Below are 24,853 nucleotides of genomic sequence, written 5' to 3' on the forward strand. Positions count from 1 at the left end.
AAATATCTAACATCAAATCAATTATATATCTTGAATGAGTTCAGGAATTTATTAGTTTTTTTAATAAAAAAAAACTAATAATTGCATAAGGAAGAAAATATAATAAATACTGATCTCCTAATAAAAATCAAGGAATTTCAGAATGAGACTCTACCCTAAACTTAAAACAGGGGAACAGAATCATACTGCATAATTTTGGCATCTGAACTGTGTTGACTATTTTGCTTTCATTTTAGCAACAAAACACCTTTAGAAATAGCTTTAACCTCTAGGAAGTATCCCACTTCATGTCTGAAATTAACAAACGAAAATGAGACAGTACCAACGGTAAATAATGAAGCTCCAATGGGTGAATGAAAGTTTGAGGCCGAGTACATCAACTGTCAACTAAAAGAACCCAGACAACAACCCTTTAAAAGAACAAAGGAGAGATAAGTTAAAAGAAGCTCAAACAGATGATGTTTTATTTTTCCTTTGGAGGGGCTTTCTTTGCAGCCTCAGCCGCTTCCTTCTCTGCTTCAATCTCAGCTGCAATGGCATCAATTTCAGCTTCTTCAAGCTGCCGCAGACCATGCTCCTTCGTCATCACAGCAACTTCAATATTCTTTCCCCCACTCTCAACAACCTCCATGCAAGAGACACGCATAAATACAAGCAAATCATTATTTGACATAAAACATGCACTTTCAACATGTTAGTAAGCCTTAAAATCAACAGCATGTGTCATGTTGAAAGGAGAGTTAGCAAAAAGTATACTTTAACCAACTTGGACAACTACATCTCTGAAGCTGTTGTTCAATAATATGGCAACATGTGTATAAATACAACATATAAATCTCTACTGCCATCAAGCATGCTTCCAAGTAGCAATGCAGGCACAAATAATACTTAAAACTTGTTTTTTTCTTAAATGCTAAATAAAACACTAAGTAAATGATTTAGGCATTAACAACCAAGTAGAGAGTCTTTTGCTCCAGTTCTAATTTTGATTTAGGCATTTTCCATTTTTTAGTCGCACAGCTTGATAAGCCATGTTATTTCTACAAGGCTTACAATCCATGCATGATCTTAGAAGACATGATGCATAAGGTACGAAGGGGAATGGCTTCAAGTTAAAGATAGATTCAATTCAAATTTCCATGGCTTAAACAGCTGACAAGCAAGAAGCAGCACAATTCATGTCATCATTCATTAAAAGTAGCCAATGAAACTGACCTCAAGCAAAGCACGAATTGCAAGCTTAATGGTTTCTTGTCCAGAGGTTTCCTTATAGTTCTTCTCTAGGAACTCTCTGATTGAGTTAGAGTTTCTACCAGTGGCATTAGCTTTCCAGGCTGAAAATGTCCCTGATGGATCCGTCTGATATAGTGACGGTACACCGGAGTATGGATCAAAGCCCACAATCAGAGTTGAGAGACCAAACGGCCTAACACCTCCACTTTGAGTGTACTTCTGCTGAAGACCCGCAATGTATCGAGTAATATACTCAACAGTAACTGGATCTTCAACAGTCAGCCTGTGGCTTTGACATTCAATCCGAGCCCTATTTATGAGGACTCGAGCATCGGCTTTGAGGCCAGCACATGCCAGTGCAATGTGATTATCCAAGTTCACAATCTTCTTAACCGATCTACACAAATAGAAGCAGTAAAAGGGTAAAAAAAAAACAGCCCATTTTGAGGAAATTGAAAAAGTAAAGGTTTTCCCTAGTATACAAGTTTTTACCATAAAATTCCTAAAGTTTTTATTTTCGATATCATCAAGATTAACCTTTCGGTTTCCCTACTTGAGCCATAAGATCAAGTATTTTGACATGATAGAGATAAGCTTAAGTTAAATTATGATGTATCCCTTTATTCCTAAATCCAAATCAATAAAACCCTAAACCCTAAATTTATTTTGAATTAGAAGTAATTAGAGAGTCGATATTTAAGAGGGAAAAAATGGAAATATGTAGGTGGAGGAAAGTATAGCAAAGGCAAACCTGGAGTCCTGGAGCTTGGCGGTAGATTTTTTCTCGACGCCGAGGACGACGATGTCAGTGCCGCGGACACCAACGGCGGCGTTACCTTTACGGACGGCTTCGAGGGCATATTCAACTTGGAACAAATGGCCGTCCGGCGAGAACACTGTGATCGCTCTATCGTACCTCGCCATTTTCTTCTATTCCTTGGATTTGCTTTTGTTATTCAGGACTTGGCTGTATAGCCTGGTACTTTTTACTTGAGCGACAAGAAGATCTAAAAAGAAAAAGGGACACTTACGTAATTTTCTTTGGAAAAAAATTATAATAGCATTTCTTTTAATATTTATTTTCTTTTCCTACAAGAAACGAATTTGTAGAAATTAAAAGGATTTAAGTTTTGAGTTATTTATCAATTTAGCCCTTATTTTTTTACCTAAATTTGGCGCTTAATTTAAAAAAAAAAGAGTCAAATAGCTTCTTCTTCTTTTTTAACAAAAATGATTATTAAAACCATAATTTTCAACGATGTTAGTTTGGCAACTCGCATGGCAGTTTATATGCACATCATGCTAACATAATATTATTTGTCTTATATTTCATGTCAACAAATAATTCACAGGTTGCGGTGTTTAAAAATTTAACATTTTAGTTAGTATTCTCATTAAAAAAAATTCATTTCGACTCTTTTTCAAAATGTTGATGGCCAAATTTGATTTTTTTTAAAAGGTTGAGGGTCAAATTGAGCTAAAAAAAGAATAAATGCCAAATTGACAAAAATATAAACGTTAAAAACTTTTTTTTGGTACAAAAAGAATGAAACAAGAAAACTAAATTCGAATTACCCCCTCTCCGCAAGCGTTGCTATGGAGTAAGGGTTTAAGACTTGTCAGCGACGTCTCAAGACGAACCAAACCTCTCTTAATTGTAATAACCTGTTTTTGAGTCTGATCGGAACAGTGGTCTCGGGACCACTTAACCGAGTAAAAATATTTATTATATTATTTTAATAAGTTCTACAGCATGATGGAATTATAGTATAAAAATTTCGTTAAGAAATTTTACCGTTTAAATACTTAATTTGATAAAAAGGACTTAATCGCGTAAATTGTAAAAGTAGCACGCTATAAGTTAAGAGTAATTATTTGCTGATAAGTTGAATGAGTCCTTATTATGTTATTGGACCAATGATAGTGGTGCTGGTCATAAATGACCTTAAAACATGTGAATTATGCTTTTATTTCATTAAGGTTAATTTGGTAAAATGGTTATTAACATTGATTTAAAGTAAAAACAAAACAGAAAGTGGCAGTCATTTTTCCTTCTGCACGATTTTAAAGTTTAGAAAGCCAAAGTCATGGCTTTTACATTCGGCCAAGCTTAGATTTTCAATTAGGGTATGGTTTTTATTCCGTTTTTAATAATTTTTACGTTTTTGAGATCGTTGTTTTGTATTCTAGCTAGTCCGTACCTCAATTTCTGAAAATTTTGATGATTTTGAAATATGCCATTGTTGAATACTAGTATATTTTGAAGTATTATGCTAGATTATTGATGGGTATTGAAATATATACAAGTTTTATAAAGTAAATTTTGACAAAATGAGCTTTAGGGATTTAAAAAAATAGAAATATTATGTTAGAAATGTGAAATAAATGAAAATATGGGCTGATTAGAAGATATATATTATTCGGCTAAGAATACGTATAAAGAAATTTCGTATATTTTGTGTATTTGTGAATTAGGAACTAAAGTGTCAAAATGTGAAAAATATGAAGGCTATTTTGTAAAAATGCCAAAATATATTTATATGGATTGAATTGATTGATTTGGTGAATAAATGAGTTAAATTTGAATTTATATAGATCAAAGATAAACAAATACTGGAACTTGATCGGGGGAAACAAAAGTTAGACGGGTAGACGAAAGTATTCGAGCAAATACGAGGTAAGTTCGTGTAGCTAGAATTGAATTATTAAATATTTGTAATTGTCCAAAAATGAATGTATGTAAGTTGAATGAATGATATACTTGAATTTTAAATTACCGGTATACTATTATATTACTGTTTACATGAATGCAAATGAAATGTTACAAATACTATATATGTTATATAGATTTGGCATGATAGGCATTGAATATGAAATTTTGAGTATTTAAATGTATGTACTTAATAATATTAGATATATATATACATATGAATTGAGAAATTGAGTTATTGATTTTTCATTGCTTAATTGATGAAATTGGATAATACTGAGCCCGTTTGAACTTTAGAAAATTGTCGGATACGAGTGATTTGTCACTAGGATTATCGTTTGGTCGAGCTCCTGCATTTGTTGCGGACTCACCACAGCTCGTATGAGCTTACCGTTTCAGCTCTACGAAGCTTACCGTTTCAGCTCAATAGAGCTTACCGTTTATCAGCTCGGAATGAGCTTACCGATCATGGCTCGAAAGAGCGAAAATGACAACGAATTGACGAATTTCTGATAAATACACTTATAGTGTATCACCCGTGTATCCCTCGATGTTCTAATAGGTTCAACAGGCATAATTAATGTTACTGATTATATGAATAAGCTATGTAATTACATGGATGAATTACCGTTGATATGTATAAGTTACGGATAAATTTCTGTTATTACCGATGAATTGCAGGTTATACGAATAGGAAAGAATTGATACAAATGTTATATGATTTACATGATTTAAAAGTTACATGAAATACATGATTTACATGGATTGTTGTTTTATGAATATATGAATTATAGGGACGACATGATATATTTGGCTATATGACTAACTCTTGGATGGTGATGTGAATAAACTTTGTGGACAAATGAATTGATTTTAATTGTTTTAATGCTTAGATATTAAATTGGAAAATTTTAATTCTATATTATACGGCTTACTAAGCTTAGTGCTTACTTAATTCATTTTCTTATGTTCTATATATTCGAAAGCTAGCTCGATTTTGGACAAGGTCGGAGATTGGCTATCACACTATCAAAACGATTTTTGGTACTTTTGGACCTCATGCAATTAATGTAAATATGGCATGTATAGTTAGTTTTTGGTATGAATTTTTGGGTTTGATCAAGCTATGTGATATGGCTTGAGTTGGAAATGTTTAGTTTAGAATGGAAACATTATGTGTTATGTTCATTTTGGGTGCACTTTGATAAAGGGTATTTTGGTATAATTGAGTATATAAATGCATTGGTTGAAATTTGAAATTTGCAGGGAAGGTTCAATAGTTATAAAGGGGTTATATTCAAATTAAAAAAAAATGAAAATGAAAATGAAGTCAATTAGTAAGAATTTATATGAATTTATGATTATATATGTTTGTTATTTATTAAATTTTTTTTTGTAAATTATCCAAGATATATGATAATGCCTTGTAACCCGATTTCGGCGACGATTTGAGGTTATAGGGTGTTACATTAATGTTTTGAGCTAAATTCGCCAAGTGGTCCTCGCAACTATTTCCTTCACAATGAATGTGTGTAACCTCAGTCACTCATTCTTCATTTATCAAGTTACAACTATCTTTAATCAAAGTACCTAAATGATGACTGTTCTCAAAAGGTCATCAAGGAACTATACCACCAGTAGCGCATCTAACTCCACCACAAGCCGACGAATCCCCAAGGATTTTGTGAGACAAAGACCAACTCGAACCCCCATAACTCTGCCTGTAGGTTGTCTGTTATTTTAATATTCACCATAAATCTTCCAATCCTGTGAGCTTCGCTATCTCGTATAAGACCCCCAGCTGAAGCTAAGCATGAGCAAGATTTTACAGCCCTATATGTGTTGAGTATGTAACTTCCTTGATGCATTTTTGTCCATTTCATCCAATGTAGTCCTCGAACTAACCTTGGCGTAACAACACTCATGGCAGCAAATATGTCCATAGCAAACTTCTGAGCATATTGCAACACTCGCAAACCTGTTGGATTTTTCCCTTGGAAGACAAAATTATTCTACTTTTCCAAAATCCCCATATAATAGGAATAAATAAAACACCTAAGGTGAATTAAACTTTACTTGGCACTTAGTTGTTTCATTGTAGCCAAACATGAAATGAAACAAAGAAGAAATCAGTCTGCCAAGTAGTGACCTAAAGATCCATCCAAGGTTCCTTTGTTGGCAACCATATTTTTAAACACACGAATTTGATTAGTATTAAGGCGATTCAAATTAGCCAACCAAATAAAGAAACAAAGTCATTTTGGACATTGTAACCTCCAAATCCATGCAAAATTAACATTAGCAACTAGAGTAGAAGATGTCGAAACTAGCATGTGATAGGCATAACCTACTGAGAATTGACCATCACTGTCAAGACCCCAACAACAAACATTAGGTTGAATTTCAATAGTAGAAATCGGTAAAGGAACAATAACAATATTTAATAAAGATGGCGAATCAAGGTCATTTTCAACCACGGACAAATCTCATTGTCTATTACTAACAATATACTCCAAGAACTTGTTCGTTCGATGTTCCCACTCATTATTTTGATATTGTCGCGACAAAGGAGCATCGTCTACCCACCAATCACTCCAAAAATGAACCTGTTGACCATCTCCTATTCTCTATTTGTAGCCAGATTTGATAATGGGTCGCATCTTAAAAACCCCACGCCAAGTAGAAAAAGCATTTGACATTTGTTCCACCTTTATAAAGGATGCATCATTCACATATTTATTCCTAAAAACATTACACCACAAGGAATTCTTCTTGTTAAAGAGATTCCAACTAGCCTTTAATAACATGGCTAGATTATTCTATCGAGCTTGTCGCAACCTTAAACCACCTTTCTCCTTTAAGCAACAAACTTGCAACCAACTCACCAAGTGATTCCGTAAGGTTTCGACAGAACCTCGTAATAAAAAAAATTATTTGTACAATCTAATTGATTACACACTAAGATAGGTAGGAGAGCCGATTGCATTATATATAATGGAATAACACTCGTTGTAAATTGTATAAATATTCTCCTTCCAACAGGTGAAAATTTTTTACCTTTCCAATCTTCGAGCTTTTTCATTACCCGATCAATAATGTAAAAGTACATCTCCTTGGAGGCTCTTTTATGAATAAGGGCACCCCTAGATATTTGCCTAAGTCATCGGTTAGACGAATGCCGCATATTTGACTTAAATGGGAAGTGATTGTTGCATGGATATCAGGCAAGATAAAGAGCTTAGACTTCTCCAAATTAACAATTAGACCCGACACTAAGCTAAACTCTTGAAGACAATCTTTTACCACTAGCACCTGTGTCTCTTTTGCCTTTGCAAAAAGTAGCAAGTTGTCGGCAAAGAAAACATTGGACAAAGTCAATCCTTGCCTAAAAATTTTGAAAGGTTGTCCAAGAACAATTGACTTCTCATTTCAATATCATATGGGACAACTTTTCTATTGCAAGGATAAATAAATATGACGAAAGAGGGTTTCCTTTATGCAAACCCCTCATAAGTTGAAATTCATCCAATCATTAACCATTACAAATAGATGATATTTTACTCGAGCATACACAAAACATTATGAGTTCTACAATACCCCTAAGCACTCGGAAATCCACCAAAGTCTCTTGTAAAAAACAACCTAACTCACACTATCATATACTTTGTGTAAATCAATTTTGAATATCATAGCCCCCTGTTGTCTTTGCAAACACATCATCGAATGAACCACTTCTTAAGTAATCAAGATATTATCCAGAGTACTTCGTCCTGCCAAAAAACTTTTCTGGAAGGTTCCAATAACACGTTTCAAAATAGGACGTATTCTGTTAACCAATACTTTAGAAAGCACCTTATAAGAACTGTTAAACAGACTGATAGGGAAAAACAGATTCATGTTATCAGCATCAATAACCTTAAGGATAAGGACAAGAAATACCTTCAAAATTTTTTCATCGAACTTACTTGTAGAAAAGGCCTCCCGCACAAATTGAAAGAGAATATCTTTAATTGTATCTCATGATGCTATAAAAAAATAGTTGGATGCCATTCGGTCCCGGGGCTTTAAGGGCTTTCATAAAAAAACAACATTGATTTAACTTCCTTCATACTAACTTTTGCGGTCAAATTCTTACACTCTTCGACAGTAAATTAGGAACAATACAAGGAATAATTATCATGCAAAAGACTCACCCTCATGCCCCTAAAGAGGTACTTAAAGAAATCCACAATGTGCTCATGGATGGTCTTAGAATTGGACACCCATTGTCCCTTAATCAAAAGACCTCTTGTTCTACTTCGATTTCGACAAATAATGGTAGAAAAATGGAAGAACTCAATATTTCTTTCGCAATGAACTATCCAATCAAGCCTAGATTTTTGGAACTATAATAAATTTTCTTGAATTAACACTTGCTGATATTCCTTATTCAGTTCTTTTTCTAACTCTTGAAGAGCCAGAAAAAACAAATAAAGTGAAGAGTTTTGAATACCATTCAACCGTTTAATTAAGGTCTTCTTCCTTCGAAAAATATTCCTAAAATTAGTCTCTTTCTATTCTTTAATCATCCTCATAGCACCCTTAACATCTTCTATCATCGAACCAGCATCTTCTCGCCACCATTGATAAAAAAAACTATCAGGAGTTTATCATGAGTTAACCATGCAACTTCAAATCTAGAAAGATGTTTATCTTTTGGTGGGATGCCCCTTACATCAGTATTGAGAAGTATTGGATGATGGTCAAAAAATAACCGAGAAAGATTAAAAACATATAACTCATGAAAGCATTGAGCTAGAACAATATTAATAAGAACCCTATCAAGACGTTCTTGTAAAATAATTTGTTGAAAATGGCCACCCATGCTGTTGTTATATTCTTGGTTAAGTGCATGCAGCTTGTAAACATGCTACAACATGTTGCTTGCTGCAACAACAAGGTTGTTTAGTTACTTTGTTAAGTTACTTAGTTGAAAATGAACTAAGTTGGTATTGTTTTGATGTTTTTAGGTGCTGATTGACATAATCAGCTTGTGTGCAAGTTAATTTTTACTTGTTTCAAAGTATAATTAGTGGTAGTAGGTAGTATTTGGTGATCTATTTTGATTATAAATGTATTGTTTTCTTATTGAATGAGTAAGCAAAAATGAGATATCAGCCATAAGTTCCATTGCTACTAGATTGTGAGCAAGTAAAAATATATCATGCATCTTGCTTCCTTGTTCTATGTCCTAATGACCCTAACAAATGGTATCATGAGCCCAAGTCTTTGAGGGCTTGTTTTTGCTTCTGTTGCTTGTTAAGAAAGACAAAAAGCTGTTAAAGCCTGTCATCTTCGAGGGCTGCTTGTAAAAAAGACAACAACAACTCACCTTGTGAGACTCCCAAACAAGCTTGGGATAAGCTGAAGGAGAAGTTGATGGAGTATGTGCATGAAGACACTCCACAGTAGGAGGGAGTATGTGCAAGAAGAAACAGGACTGTAATGAACAAAAAAACAATGCAAGATGTGTTTGAAGGTAAGTTGCCAACCAAGGCTGTGAAGGAGGAGAAAACCCCATTTGATGAACAAATTTTTGGCACAAAAGACTGGGATAGTCAAGTGTGTAAGTCAGATTTGGTTTAGAATGAAGCCAAGGTTGAAAATAAATTGCTTTAGCAGAGTTAGATTGAAACAAAGCATCTAAGGATTGCCAAGTTCAAAAAACTTGGTGAATGATTGGTATTTGCAGCATGGAGTCTAAGGAGGAGTGTTGAAAATGGCCAACCATGCTGCTTTTATTTTTTTGGTTAAGTGCATGCAGCTTGTAAACATGCTATAGCACGTATGCTTACTGTAACAGCAAGGTTCTTTAGTTACTTTGTTAAGTTACCTAGTTGAAAATGAACTAAGTTGGTATTGTTTTGATGTTTTTAGGTGTTGATTGACATAATCAGCTTGTGTGCAAGTTAAGTTTTACTTGTTTTAAAGTATGATTAGTGGTAGTAGATAGTATTTGGTGATGTATTTTGATTATAAATGTATTGTTTTCTTATTGAATGAGTAAGCAAAAATGAGCTATCAGCCATAAGATCCATTGCTACACATTTGTGAGTAAGTAAATTTTTTTTCTTGTATCTTGCTACCTTGTCTTGTGTCCTATTTTTCTTCTTTTGTTCTTACAAAGCCCCAACATAATTCTCCTATGCAACTTACGAACCCACGTAAACTTTGAATCAGAAAAGTCAGCATCTAAAAGGTTACATTCACTCCACTGATCCCTAAATTGCAGCATGCGCTTAAAACAATCACCTAGCCCTCCACAGCGTTCATCTAAGGAAGTAAAATAGTTAAAATCACCTGAAACCACCTAATGAGAGGAACAAGTGGCTTGCAAAGGAACGTAAATGTTCCCAAAAGAAATTTTTTGCCTCAAAAGAAGGTTGTAGATAAGCAAATGATGAAACCACACATTATAACCCTCCTTAACCTCGCAACGAATAACCTATTCCATAGAGTTCTTGACCACTAAATCCAATCTATTTTTATGCTAAAGAATAATTAATCCACCACGAAAAACCAATCTTGGTACCTCGAAGAAGCCATTGAAACCCAACTTCCTTGCTAAACGCGATCCCGATCTTGAACTATCTTTCGTCTCAAGTAAAGAAAGAACATTCAATGTTTCACGGAACACCAAATCTTTATAATTATGTAAAAAGGGACTGTTACCCACCCCTCTACAACTCCAGGTTATAGATATCATTAAACAATAAAATTTGAAGAATCATTCACCCATAGAACGAGCCCCCCCTTTCTGCGCTAACAAAGCTAATTGACCATCTTGTATTTCTGCTTGTTTAAATTTTACCATGGTCGAGTCTGGTAGATCACTTGTATGTTCAACCATTATCTCCGTTGACACTCCTAATGTAGTCGACTGTAAAACCAAAGCCTGGCCAACATCTGCTTCCATTGGGTCTTTTCTGACCTCGGTTCCGCCTTTGAAGATTTACCAATTAATTTTTAAATTAATTTTTTAATTTTTTTTTGAATTTTTATAAAAAAACATATATTTTTTTAAATCTTTAAAGTTATATAAATTGAATTTTTTATTTAAATTTTCCTAAAGTTTAACTCTCTTTTTTCAAATTTTTTTATAATTTTTATATGTTTTTGAAGTTTTAGAATTTGTTAGAAGTTAATATATTTAGTTTTTGAATTTGTTAGAAGTTAATATATTTTAAATTTGGTTTAATATATCAAAAAGCTCATACAAAATAATTTAATAATTAATTGAGTATTCAATCGAAAACAACACTCAATTGAGTGCTTAATCGAATATAAGCAATCAATTAAGCTCTCGAATGCCAAATTTTCATGTAAGCCCTTGATATTCATTAACTTCGTCAAGTGGCACGCCGAAGTTTTTTCACATGGCAAAAATGGATAATTTCCTTTAAAATTGCCTAAAAAAACATAAAAGATATATTAAAAAATTTTCTTTTAAATTTTCTACAATTATAAAAATTTATATTTTTCAAAAAAAATAAAAATAGAATTTCTAAAAGTTATAAAAAAATTTACAAAAATATAAAAAATTTAAAAAAAATAGAAAATAGAATTTTAAAAAATTATAATAATTAAAAATATAAAAAAATTAAGCTTAATATATCAAAAAGCTTCTATAAAAAAATCAATAATCAATTGAGCTCTCAATTGAAAACAACACTTAATTGAACTCTTAATTGAATATAAACAATTAATTAGCCCTCGAAAAACCAATTTTCAGGTGAACCTCTAACATCTGTTAACTTCACCATGTGGCACACTATGGCTGTGCCATGTGGCAAAATTTGGTAATTTCCCTTAAAATTTTTAAAAACATAAAATTTAAAAAATATATATAATTATTAAAATAAATTAGAATTTTGGAAAATTAAAATAAAGAGATTTTTTAAAAATTATAAAAAATATAAAAATACTAGAAAATTATTAAAAATGACAAATATAGAATTTTAGAAAATTATAAAAAATTATAAAAAATTATATGAAATATAACAAATTATATTTTTTATGGATTTATGTTTTAGATTAATCAACTTTTCAATATCATCAATATCAATATGAGCATCAACGTCATGTTACACAGTGTCGTCACTAGGGAACCTAAACCTTTTCACTTCAATAAATTATTTATACGGCACATTAGTGAACTATGCAAACTCTTTTACATAATTTTTAATAATTTTATAATTTTTATATTTTTTTTACAATTTATAATTTTTTTTTGTAATTTATAATTTTTTTCAATTTTTATATTGAAAAAGTCTTTGATTTGTACGCGTTCAAAATAATTTCTTTCAATCTTCTGTTGGAATAGAAGTTGGGACAAAATAAATTTTTAACAAGGTAAAACAAATAGTAAGGAAAGGGGGGAATCAAACACCGATATTTGTTAAGGCAGTTTACATCAATAATCTTACAAATGATCTTATAATTTTATTCAACAATCCAACTGAATACCTATTGGCTAAAGCTTAAAGCGCAACTTATTCTTACAATAATTGATATTTGTAACTCCAACAATGGCTCAGATTGTTACAAATAACTTTCCTAAATACATTAGTTTACAATCAATATAAACTCTCTAAACAATACTTAAAAGAATGTAGCAACAAGAAAACTTAACAAAGCAGTCAAAAAGACACTTCAAAATTAAAAGAACTCTGCTTTACTAGCACGATTTTCTCTACTTTACTAGCATGACTAGGGTTTTGTTTTGAGATTTATTTTTGTGTTTCTTGACAGCGACGGTAGTTTTCGACAGGCTCATCGTTGGTTTTTTTGGGGTTTTTGTCTGATATGGAACATGAGTTGGCAGATTTATCGTTGGATGATAGGGAGGAAGAGGGTTTGGGGGTACCCACGGAGGTTGGTTTACAATCGATGGTGTCTGAATTTAGCGTTGTCGGCTATTTTCTGACAGCAAGTATAGTTCACTTTTCGGCTATGAAGAGCACCATCGTGAATGTTTGGCATCTTGTTAAAGGCGTTCAGATTTCGGATCTAGGAGACAAACATTTTTTGTTTAAGTTCTTTCATAGGATAGATCTGGAACGAGTGATTAATGGGGCTCACTGGACTTTTAATAACCATTTGTTGGTGTTTCATAGGCTAGAGATGAGGGAGGACTCGGTGAAGGTTCCTTTGTTATATGTGAGTTTTTGGGTTCAGGTGTATGATCTACCTATGGGATTATTCTTAGAAGTTATGGCGTGATAGTTTAGAAATTTTATGAGTAATTTTTTGGAGTATGATTCGAAGAGTTTAAGTCGAGGGATGCGTAATTATCTTAGACTTAGGGTCTAATTGGATGTCAGGAGACCAATGAAAATGAAGAAGAAAATTATATTCGCGTCAAGTAGCCACACTTATGTTTACTTTAGGTATGAAAAATTGACTTTGTTCTGTTTCTTTTGCGCTCATTTGGGGCATAATGATTCTTTCTGTCAACTCTGTATGTCAAGAAAGGAGGAGTCTGTTGAGCTGGGGTGGGATTTATCAGTTTGAGCGCAATTGAGAAGAGCTGCAGCAATGAGTAGTGTATGGTTGGTGGAAAATAGTGATAAGAGGGGGCTGATCCTAGTGGAGGGAAAATGGATTTTGTTTTACGAGTCTGGGATAAATGGTCGATGGGATACTGGAATTAAGAGGGATCCTATGTTGGGGATTAATTTGGAACGGTCAGGGGGAAATATTCTAAGGGTTGATGGTTGTGGGGATTAGTTGCGGGAGCATTTGGACATGGAGCATGATAGGGGAGGAGATACCTGTTGAGAATGTTGGTGGCAAGAAGAGACTTCGGAATGAGATGGGGGATTATAACACTAGGGGATGGAGAATTCAATAATAGTTCACGAGTAACGACCAGTGGGGAGAGCCCATTTTATATCGGCGATTGCCAAGAGGCAAGACGACCAGACACAATGAAAATACTAAGCTGGAATATCCTTGGTTTGGGGCAACTGCAGACTGTTAGACGTCTTAAGAACAAATTGAGGCAAGTTTAGCCCCAACTTCAGTACGAGAAGGATGGAACAGATACGACGAAAATGCGGGTTCATAAATGGTATTGATATGGATGCGATAGGAACGAATGGGGGTTTATCTTTGGGTTGGGTGGAAGGCTTGATTATTATACTACGAATTTTTTCTAGTTCTTATATTGATGTGGAGGTAGAGGAGGAAGCGGGAGAGGCAAAATGGAGGTTTACGAGATTTTATGGTTCCCTAGTGGAACAAAACTGAAAGGAGTCGTGGAGGTTGTTGGGACATTTGAAACAAGAGTCAAGTTTGTTGTGGTTGATGTTGGGGGATTTTAATGAGGTCTGTTATTCCTTTGAAGAACAAGGTGGACGACTTAGGGAGGAGTGACAAATGATTGTTTTTAGGGAGGTTCTGGATGATTGTGCTTCAAACGATCTTGGTTTCTCAAGTCAGTGATTCACATGAGAGAGAGGGCGCCTACAAGATAATAATATAAGTGATTGGATAGAAGGGTAGCTGATCTTGTTTGGTGGGAGCGTTTTTCAGAGATTTCTGTTAGCCACCTACATCATAGTTTTTCAGATCATTGCCTGGTGCTTGTGGATACAAGACGCGATAGGAGGGTTGAGTCTGGGTTGAGGAATGAGGTTTTTCGATTCAATGCCAATTGGGTTTTGGAGAAAGGTTTTGAAGATAATCTTAAAAGATGGTGGAGTTTGACTGATAGAGAGATTCTGGAAAAGCTTGAGGAGTTAGGAATAGAATTGAACAATTGAGCTAAAAAGGTGAAAGTTGACAGACATAGGCGAATGAAGGATTTGAGTAGTAGACTCAATGAATTGTATACTGAAGATCATTATGATGTGGTATTAGTTGAGATTACTGATGTGAAGTTAGCCTTAAACTTGGAAGCCGATATAGAAGAGTTATTTTGGGAGTAAAGAGTTAGGGCGAACTGGATTCAGTTAGGGGATCGCAATACTTCTTTTTTCCATAGTTTTGCTTCGAGTCAAAAGAAGATAAAGAAGATTAAAGGTTTAGAGAATGGGAATAGGGGATGGTAAGTAGCCATGATGAGATGATAAGGTTTGCTACGAATTATTTTAAGGATTTATTTTCCACTAGGCCTGTAGATGATTGTGAGCGTTTGCTTTCGGGTATTCATGTGTGTGTTTCGGTGGTTTAAAATGAGGAGTTAATGGCTGAGTTTAAAACAGATGAAGTGGTTGAGGCGGTTAGAACTATGGCTCCCTTGAAGGGATCAGGAAAGGACGGTTTCCCTACATTTTTATCAAAAATTCTAGTACGTGGTAGGGGCCAATGTTGAGGATTTTTGCCTGGCAGTATTGAATGGTCAACGTGATGTTGAAGAAATTAATGGTAGGAGCATTGTTTTTATTCCGAAGACAACATCACCAAAGAATATGGGACAATTTAAGCCCATTAGCATGTGTAATGTTATTTATAAAGTGGTTTCAAAAGTAATTATGAACAGATTTAGAAGGGTTATGAATGATTGTATTGATGAAACGCCATGGGCCTTTATGTCTGTAAGGCAAATTAGATAATATTTCGTAGCTTATGAGATTCTACATTCGATTAAGAAGAAGAAGAAGAAGAAGAGGGGATCGACATGATCTTTTGCTTTAAAACTGGGTATGAGTAAAGCCTATGATAGGGTCGAATGGAACTTTTTGGAAAAACTAATGAGTGCAATGGGTTTTTGTAATGTGTATATCTTTTTGATTATGACATGCGTTTCAAAGTGTGTCGTATTCGGTGGTGGCGAATGGGGTTCAAGGAGGGCATTTTTGACCTTCTAGAGGATAAAGGCAAGGGGACCCCCTTAGCCTTTACCTGTTAGTCACCTCTTTTTTGCTGATGATAGCATTTTGTTCAGGGAAGCCTCAATCGAAAAGGCAGATTTCATGAAGTCAGTGGTGGCTGAATATGAGGGGATCTCGAGTCAGTTAGTCAATTTTGATAAGTTTTTTTATTTTCTTTTGCAGTAATGTTGACAATAAGGTGAGGGAGCAAATAGGTCGAATTTTGGGTGTGCGAATTTCAGGTAATCCAAAAAGATATCTGGGATTGCCAGCAATGGTAGGGAGAAGGAAAAAGCAAACTTTTGTGGAGCTTAAGGAGAAAGTTGTACAGAAAATCAAGAGTTGGAGCGCATGTTACTTATCGATGAGAGGAAATAAATTGTTTATTAAGGCCATTTTGCAAGCCATTCCGGTGTATGCTATGCAATGTTTCTTGTTCCCTGTTACTCTTTGCCGAGAGTTAGAAAATTTAATGTGCATATTTTGGTGGCAAAATGCCAAAACTGGTAAGGGTATACATTTGGTGCAGGTGGAGTATGTTATGTAGTCCAAAAGCACAGGGTGGGTTGGGTTTTAGAGAGCTTAATCTGTTTAATAAAGCCTTGCTAGCGAAGTAGGGGTGGAAGCTAACTACTCAGCCTAATAGTTTATTTTCACGTGTTTTAAAAGCCAAGTATTTCCCTCGGGGGGACTTTATGAGTGCACATTTGGGAACGTACCCATCGTATATCTGGCGGAGTATTTGGGGAGCATGCAATCTTATCGAGGCAGGGACGGGCTGGAGGATCGATAATAGGTTGATTGTAAACATCTGGAATGATGTGAGGGTACGAGGTCCTGGTGATTCCAGACTTAAATTTCAGAACATTGATATCCGGTACACTACTGTTTCAGATTTAATTGATGTAGATACAGCTACTTGGAAAAATGATGTTATTAAGGAACTGTTTGGTACTGACCAGTTGAAGAGAATTCTATCGATCCGTTTAGCGAGTAGTGCACATATGGATGAGAGGGTATGGAGGAGGGATAGAACAGGGGAGTACACGGCCCATAGTGGTTACAAATGGCTAGTTATAAAGGGTTATGAAATAATGGGAACAAATATTACACCACAAAATGAGAATCTAACTAATTTTTACATGAGACTATGGAATTTAAGTATTTCTAGTAAAATTTGCATACATTTTTGGAGAGTTATCAATGATTTTGTCCCAACAAGAGGGGTGCTGAAGTCCCGCAAGCTCGCAGTAAATTCACTGTGCCTGGTTTGTGAATTGGAGAAAAAGTTGGTGGTTCATCTTTTCCGCGATTGTGGTTTTTCTAAGCAAGTTCTGGAGGGAGTCGGTGTGGATCGCTCGACAGATAATATATGCAAAACAGTCGGAAACAGTGGTTAGTCGAAAAGTTCATGAAAGCCAGCATATTGGAGTGTAGGAAGTTAGCCATCTCATTCTGGGCGCTGTGGTACAACTGCAATAAAATTTACCATGAGGGCGTTAGGGATAGAGTGCAGGATGTTGTGAGGTTTATAAATGCATATTTAATGGAAATTGATCAGTTGAACAACTTATCACAATCTGTTTTTACTCCTGAACAAACAGCTTGGGAGCCACCGGAGGGGGATGCTATTAAATTTAATTTTGATGCATCCTTTAGTTAGCAGTCCTAGACGTCATATTCGAGGGTCATAGTACGAAATAGAGAAGGTTTGGTCATGGCTTCATGTACATACCAATGGAAGAACATTCCAGATCCGACTACGGCTGAGGCGAGGGCGTGTTTTAAAAAAGAGCTGGGTTTTAGAGATGTGTGTGTTGAGGGGGACGCTCTTACGGTAATTCGAAAGCTAAAATCCGCAGAAAAGGATAGATCTACTGTGGTACCATCATCCAAGACATAAAATAGAGAACAGGTCAGTTTAGGAGTTTTCAGGCTAGATTTGTACCTCGGGGGGCAAATGCGGCAGCCCATGGGCTGGCGATGGAGGGTAGGAAGTATACTTGGCCTATGTATTGGATTGAGGAGGTTTCAAGGGCGGTGGAATGGCTTGTTGATAAGGATCAGAGGGAGTAGGGCAAATGATCGTTTATAAAGGCTGAGTCCGGATTGAGGGCCTGATTTGTCTGATAAAGTCATGAGTCTGGCTTGGGGTTGTCTAGTCGTGTTGTTAATGGAGTTTAATTTCTTATGGTTACCCCCTTTGTGCTGGCGTTTAGGAGCGTGAATGGGTTTTGGAGAAGAGGACTCTGTTCGGGGATCGTTTCATTTCTTCTTTTGATTTGTTTTTGTTTTTGCTGGTTTTCATTTGTTGTTTGTGGGCGCGATCAATTAGCCAATGTGTGGGTAACACGTGCGGGGTGCTGTAACTGCTTTTGTTACCCTTGTCATTTCTTGATAAAAAAGAAAAGACACTTCACCTCAAGAACGCAACCTACTGCCAATTTATAGGCTCATTCAATTGTTCATCCAATCGATCTTGGTAAGCATTTATCATCAAGTTGAATGCTTGTTTCATCTTGAATAATTGTCTCATAACAACTTTAAAATTCTCTTAAGGAGTAAGAATAATGATAAGTATGCTCAACATTTTAAACTTCTTCCTCCATCCTCCAAGCTAGTCGGTTGAAAGATGATGATCATAACATGTATTAGCACGAAATTACATCTTTATTTTGTTTAAATCATAAGCCATATCATTAAAAAAGTTTCAAAAGCTTTAATTATACCAAGATTATTATTTTATTTGTTGTTCGAACATGAAATAGAACAAGAGAAACAATCAAAGTTCCTACATATATTATTAATACGATATCATAGCACACCCACCATATGATTTAAAAAATGATGTAAAAATATATTTATAAAAAATAGTTAAAAGGTTTAAGTTTTTAACTGTAAAGAACCTCTTATTTATTTTTTATATTTTGTATAATCACACGTCTCATTTGTTTTACTATTTCAGTATAGTTGTATTCTAGCTGATATTTGAACCAGATCCATATGCAAGACAGCTTAAAATCATAAACCTAATGCTTTTTAACACCTTTGATAGAATCCGTTTGAAAGGGAGATGGCTAACGAATTCAGACAGGTCCCCCTTCGAAATATTTTGTTTCTTTTGTTTTCCATCAACCACAAAGGTCAAGGTTCAATGCAATGTATTTCATCTTCAACATCAAAACGGTCATCGTTATTATCGGCATTGGTACCATCAGAATTAGGGCTGCATTCCTCAAAGGAAAAGTTAAGTTGTGGGGACTTCAACTTCAACTTGCCTTTATGTGAAGATGATGATGATGGTGATGGTTCTTGCATTGCAGCAGAGCCCTCTTGCTGCTGAGATGGTGATGCTGCATCTTTATCTGTTGGGCCTCTTTTGCCATGGCTGTGGCCTTTGTTTATGTCGGTTGCTATGGAGTCCAACGATGAGGTTGACAGTGATTCCCTCAGGAAGGGACCATGCTTTTCCCTCACTCTTCTTTTCCACTTGGACAGTGAATGCCTCACATTTTCAGAAATGATTGCACTTCGGAACTTGGAACCCATCTACCCGACCATGAAAATTATAACCCGATGAAAATAGATTGAGAGCTGAAGATTTTTATAATTATAAACATCAATGGCCTAACCTGTGTAACTATAACATAGAGTGGGAATGTTATAAAGCTACACCAGCACTGAGAGATTATACTGCATAAACCAACCAGCCAGCAAGTTTAAAATAAAACACTATGCATGAGACTGAAATGAATATTTTATTTTATTTTTTTATAATTACCCAAATGCCAAACGAGTTGCAAGGAAGGCACGGTTCTCCATGAAGCAAGAAGGATCCTTAATTTCCCACTGAAAGCATGCCATAAAATGGCACAAAAACATTACATATAATTCTACCACAGATTATCGGTTTTGTCATTATAAAAGTCTTACCAGTGACCAAAGGAATGAAGCCATCTCAAATGCATTCTGCAACCAAAGTTCATGTTAATGAACAAAAAGAATAAAGAATAAAAAATTGTTGTACGATTTAAGGGCACATAAAATGTCCTCAGTATCACTTAAGACTTACTTGAAATGAAATAAGCTGTATCAAACGTAAGAGGAACCTGGGCCTTCCAAACCAAAAGAGTTCATCCCTCAGGTTAAATTTATGGAAACCCTCCGACGGATCGTTCTCCCTGATTTCAACAGCTAATTTTACAACCACACGGTGCAGTTTCGTTCCGATTAGCAGTATCAGCTTTTACATACATCAACAATGGGAAGAAAAATCAGGAACACGTAAGTTGTGACTCGTTTAGTTGCTATAACATTAGAAGCGCAATGCAACGATGAAGACGTACGATGGCAGGAAGGAACGAAAGCCAAAAGTAAAGATTGGTTCCTGACAACAAGAATAGATTTGATTAATGCAAGAAATAGTATGAATGATTAATGCAAAAGGGAAGCATTGCTGCGTGAACAATAAGCAGCCAATTACAGGTAGTTGTTAACAGAGGAAAATGGTGGAAATCGCATAAAGTTTCATTTAGTTGAGACCTCAAAGAGAAGCTAAAATGGTGTCTTAGCCTACTTGAATTACCATGGAAATCAAGAAAGACGCATAATATGCAATAAATCCAGAAGGGCACGCTGCAAGAGAAATCCAAATATAGCCAAATCAAATAACCAATACAAATCATGCATCTATGTTCCTATACCTGTCATAAAGACTGTATTTTAATTACTTGACCTGAGATTGATTTCATGAATTCCAAGTGGTTACAAATGTGCATAGCAGAGTAGATATAGTACCTAATGCCAACGATATCCCGAAACTCTTCTTCCATGCTTCGGACCATATAATTATGGAAATCATACGTAAAAGGAAGTTCATGAGTCTAAGAAGAATAAAGTAAAAATGAAATTAGTATTTAACTGTCCAAATCTAATCACATCCTAATCTCTTTCACACTCATTTGGCAAAGTAAATACTTTGGGACGCAAAAAAACTAGTAGTTTCTTTTCCTGAGAGTTATAATGAGCCTAATGGACATACTGTAATGAACCCCAACCGCAAAGCCGTGTAGTCAGAATAGTTTATAGAACTCCAGAACTGGCGGGTGAAGCAAAGCTGCAAAATGATATATATATATATATATATTGAGTTCAAAATCTCTTCAAAGTAAATGGTATAGAATGTTCCAGGAATTACAAGAAAACAAAATAGAGGAAAAGAACATTCTTTGAAGCTATATTTAGTTAGAGCCTTAGAGGTAAGCTGAAGAGATGATATACAAGTGCGCAGAACTGTTGGCAAAATCGATGAGATGGGGCACGGTCATCAACCAATGTCTAAAAGGTATGAAGATGAAAATGTATGGTAAAAGCGGCAGGCTAAGGAAGATTTCAAGAAGGTATACCAGCCAAACAAAAACTCTGCTTTGGCTCCATGGATGAGAACCATGGTGAGAAATGAAAGTTGTCAGTCGCTTCATTCTTGGACCGACTTCACCTGGTGAGGATTCTATATTTGAAAAAGTTAATAAAATAGGGATGAGATTGATGTCCATCAGAATACGAGTAACTAATGAAGAAACAGAATTAGAAGTTTAACATCGACTCGAAAGGTCGCACCTTGTAAATATTGATCAGCCACTGCCTTGGCATGATTCTCCCATGTTCTCCAGCTATAAATCTGCAAAAACATGAACTGTAAACTTGGTGCGTATTAGGATTTGTATCACTAAGAATAAGGAGATACATATACCTTAATCATAGCCAATGCGATGGCAATAAAGCTGTAAGAAACATGGGTGATACCGAGCACGAATACGAAATGGTGAAGCTGCTCAAGGCTTTCATGTGAAGCAAAAGAATCTTTACCCTGGTTGCAAATGCCAAGTGAGAAATTAAAAGCATCAAAGTGGGAAAGCATCTAGAGATCAAAAGAAAAAATGGGCTACCTCAGGACAATAACCATGGTGCACAGTAACAAGCTTCTTCCCTCTGAAAACCGTGCTATTGGTGTTCAACTTCACGGCGTGCTCGGAATTTTTATGACTGGACTTGGCACAAGGATAGAATCGGCTATCCAAGGCCGATGATTTTATGCAAATTTTAGCAAAAAATGAAATCCAATGGCCCATCAACAACGACAGAACCCCAAAAAGCATCAGTTCTGCTCATAGATAATAATAACAACACTGATATAACGAGACAAAAAAGGATCATGCTTGTGACATCACATATATATCAATCTCAGACAAAAAGGTTTACCCTCTTTGATCTTCTCCAAGGCTGCTAACAGAGATTTCCTCTTAGTCCTTTCCAACCACTATAAAACAAGAAGATGGAGATGCAAATACATTACACAAACAATCAAATATGAGATTGATGAGAGATGAAAGAACATGGGTTTTTGACCTGCCCAAAATTTTTCAAAGCGTGATGAACCAAGAAACCAAAACAAATCATAACAGTGATCACAGTAGCAACAGCCCAAGTTGGGGTTTCTTCCAAGGATTTCCCTTCTCTAACTACAGCCTCTCCTTCCTCCATTTCTTTTTTCTTTTTTCTATCCTCAGAAGGTGAACACTAGAGCATTGAATATATTGAGGAATGAACAAAGATGGAATGGGCTTCTGTTCAATTAATGGGGAGAGGTTTGATGGCGGGGTTTATGTTGTGGCATGAAATAGAGACCGTTCCAGCTGAAGTGAAATTAAGAACACATGCATGGGTCGTTGAACTGGTTTACAAGATTGTTCAGAGGGCAGGGCCCCAGCAACCGAGATCTTCTTCACCACTTGGGATACATTTGGAAAGTGCAACGTGACTTTGTCTTTCAATTTGCAACATTTTCTGAGGGGAGAGGCTTTAGGTTTTGGTCGTTTCAATGCGTATATGATGATATGATAAAAAGAGAAGAAAATGGAAATCGGAATTTGGACCGGATTTTATGCACAGATGCAACATAATATTCACTTGTTTTTACGTTTTTGATGGGGCTTTTATTTTCCGATTGAAAAATCCATTAAACTAGAAAATTAAGCATCATGATTCATATACTTGGCATATATATAGGGAGAGAATATTTTGTTTTAAAACATTGGTTGAGTTGGGCGGCTTTTTTTGCATAATGATTACTGATAACAAGGCTTTTTTGTATTAGTTTACTTATAAATGATTTGAATGTGTATTTATTTTATAACTAGTTATTTATTTGTTTTTGGGGGTTGCATTTCAGCATTTGTTTCCATAACTGACAGCAATCTTTTATTTAAACAATACAATTAAAAGAAAAACAATTTAATTTGTAGCTATTTCTCTCTTTGTTTTTATTTTTTAATAAAAATTGTGTATTATTATATTCCTATATGAATTAGGACACGTGATAAGATGGAAGGCCCCCTAAACAATAAATCTATCAATAGTCAGCCAGAAGATCACCCTCAAGTTTCATCTCCCGTCCTAACCATCTGAACAAACAGAAACCATTCGCTACTCCAGGCCTTTAACTTTCTGTTTAGAATGTGATATTCGTTGGCCACCAGACCCCACATGGGCTCAATTGTTCCATAATGCCAAGTCAGAATGAATGACAGAATCTATCTTGACATAAACATCCTCGTCCCATCAAAGACATCCCCCCACTCATCCGATGATAATGATTAAATGACAAGTTCAACACGTTAACACCATCTTACACGAGACCCTGACTTACAAATACCCTCAAGAGCGATGAAGAAAGGATCTACTCTCCAAGCATACAAGCCTATACTCTGTCAACCCACCTCCAACACTTAGCTTTCGTACTCTCTCCACTCTCACTCTCTATAACCTCCGGCTCTTCGCCCCAACTAGGTGAACCGGCCTCCATGACAACCACCATATCCTTCTCCATACCCAGTGGTGGATCTTGGGACTAATTTTTTTGGGGGGAGGGGGGCTAGTAAAATTTTCAAAAATTTGAAGAGTTCAATGAGAAATATTTTTTTTGAAAAAAGAAATGGGTCGAATTAAAATTTTTATGAGATGAATGAGATTTTTCAAAAATTTTAAGAGAGCTTAATTAAAAATTTCAATAAAATAAAATAAAAGGTGTAATGAGAATTTTCAAAAACTTGAAGGAGCCTAATTTAAAATTTCTAAATATTTCAAGAGAGAAAAACCAAAATTTCCCAAAATTTTGAGGGCCAAGACCCCCTAAACCTCCGTAAGGATCTCCCCTACGTACCTTCTCTTTGTTGTACCACTATATCAATAAAACTAATATAAAAAAAATTGGTTTCTAATTAGTAAAAGTAAGATGAACACATATAATCGACCTATATCTATCTAATCTATCAAATTACTTGTCATTAAAAAAATTAGGTAAAGCTCCCGTGCTTTTATTTAGGGGTGAGCGTTCGGTCGAATCGAATGAAAAAAATTAAGTAATTGAGTTAGGGTTCTACTCAATTCGATTTTACTTGAATTTTATTTCACTCGACTCGATTCAAAAAATTTTCAGATTGAGTTAGGATGATAAATTAGGACTCGTGAACTCAATTAACTCAATTTTTTTTTACTTTAACCCCTAATGTAGTGGCCAAAGAAAGCTGGAAAACAATATGTTTGATTCATCGGAATGGAATAAACAAAGAATGGAATAGTCATTCGGTGGTAATGGAATAAAGATGTAATAGATATTACTTAGTTTGGTTGATTGAATGGAATCAAGAGGTAATAGTATTAAAATTGTTTGGTTAGATGGTATGATGTTGAAAATTTTGTAAAGAATAAGTGTAAAACCATATTAGTTATACCCTCAAATTAAATAAATGATATTTTAATTATTGTTATATTTTTTTTGAATAATTATTTTTATATTAAACATTTATATAAATAATTAATTATAATTCATAAAAATATAAAAATAAATTAATAAAGAAATGGAAACTAGTATAAGTACAAAAGTTTAATATTATAATTAAAATAGTATTCATTAATATATTTTTATATTATGCAAATAATAGTATTCATTAATATTTTGATGCTTTTTCTAATCTAACCACTATTGTGACCAATG

The 24,853-nt window shown here is 34.9% G+C and overlaps 2 protein-coding genes and 2 long non-coding RNA genes across 4 annotated transcripts; 1 reads left to right on the forward strand and 3 right to left on the reverse strand.

Moving 5' to 3' along the window:
- Positions 1 to 256: 256 nt before the first annotated feature.
- On the reverse strand, positions 257 to 2,316 carry LOC107912826 (proteasome subunit alpha type-7). The gene is made up of 3 exons (XM_016841165.2): positions 1,985 to 2,316; positions 1,216 to 1,630; positions 257 to 625 (listed from the first exon to the last, which is right to left on the reverse strand). Exons 1-3 carry the CDS (start codon positions 2,155 to 2,157, stop codon positions 464 to 466), a joined length of 750 nt encoding a protein of 249 aa, XP_016696654.2. The 5' UTR covers positions 2,158 to 2,316; the 3' UTR covers positions 257 to 463.
- Positions 2,317 to 3,292: 976 nt separating this feature from the next.
- Positions 3,293 to 5,184, forward strand: LOC121223816 (uncharacterized). Its single transcript, XR_005921230.1, has 3 exons — positions 3,293 to 3,360; positions 3,829 to 3,910; positions 4,930 to 5,184. It is a non-coding gene; the product is annotated as an uncharacterized lncRNA (long non-coding RNA).
- Positions 5,185 to 16,714: 11,530 nt separating this feature from the next.
- Positions 16,715 to 18,476, reverse strand: LOC107912825 (uncharacterized). The gene is made up of 2 exons (XR_001688302.2): positions 17,534 to 18,476; positions 16,715 to 17,271 (listed from the first exon to the last, which is right to left on the reverse strand). It is a non-coding gene; the product is annotated as an uncharacterized lncRNA (long non-coding RNA).
- A 210-nt stretch (positions 18,477 to 18,686) lies between these two features.
- LOC107912824 (MLO-like protein 4) lies at positions 18,687 to 22,800 on the reverse strand. The gene is made up of 15 exons (XM_016841164.2): positions 22,207 to 22,800; positions 22,060 to 22,117; positions 21,747 to 21,961; positions 21,551 to 21,667; positions 21,418 to 21,478; positions 21,204 to 21,307; positions 20,840 to 20,914; positions 20,596 to 20,681; positions 20,384 to 20,433; positions 20,145 to 20,185; positions 19,871 to 20,041; positions 19,732 to 19,767; positions 19,580 to 19,647; positions 19,431 to 19,491; positions 18,687 to 19,347 (listed from the first exon to the last, which is right to left on the reverse strand). Exons 1-15 carry the CDS (start codon positions 22,339 to 22,341, stop codon positions 18,943 to 18,945), a joined length of 1,683 nt encoding a protein of 560 aa, XP_016696653.2. The 5' UTR covers positions 22,342 to 22,800; the 3' UTR covers positions 18,687 to 18,942.
- Between the last annotated feature and the right edge of the window lie 2,053 nt (positions 22,801 to 24,853).

Source organism: Gossypium hirsutum, chromosome D11 (assembly GCF_007990345.1).
Source record: "Gossypium hirsutum isolate 1008001.06 chromosome D11, Gossypium_hirsutum_v2.1, whole genome shotgun sequence".
Lineage (NCBI taxonomy): Eukaryota > Viridiplantae > Streptophyta > Magnoliopsida > Malvales > Malvaceae > Gossypium > Gossypium hirsutum.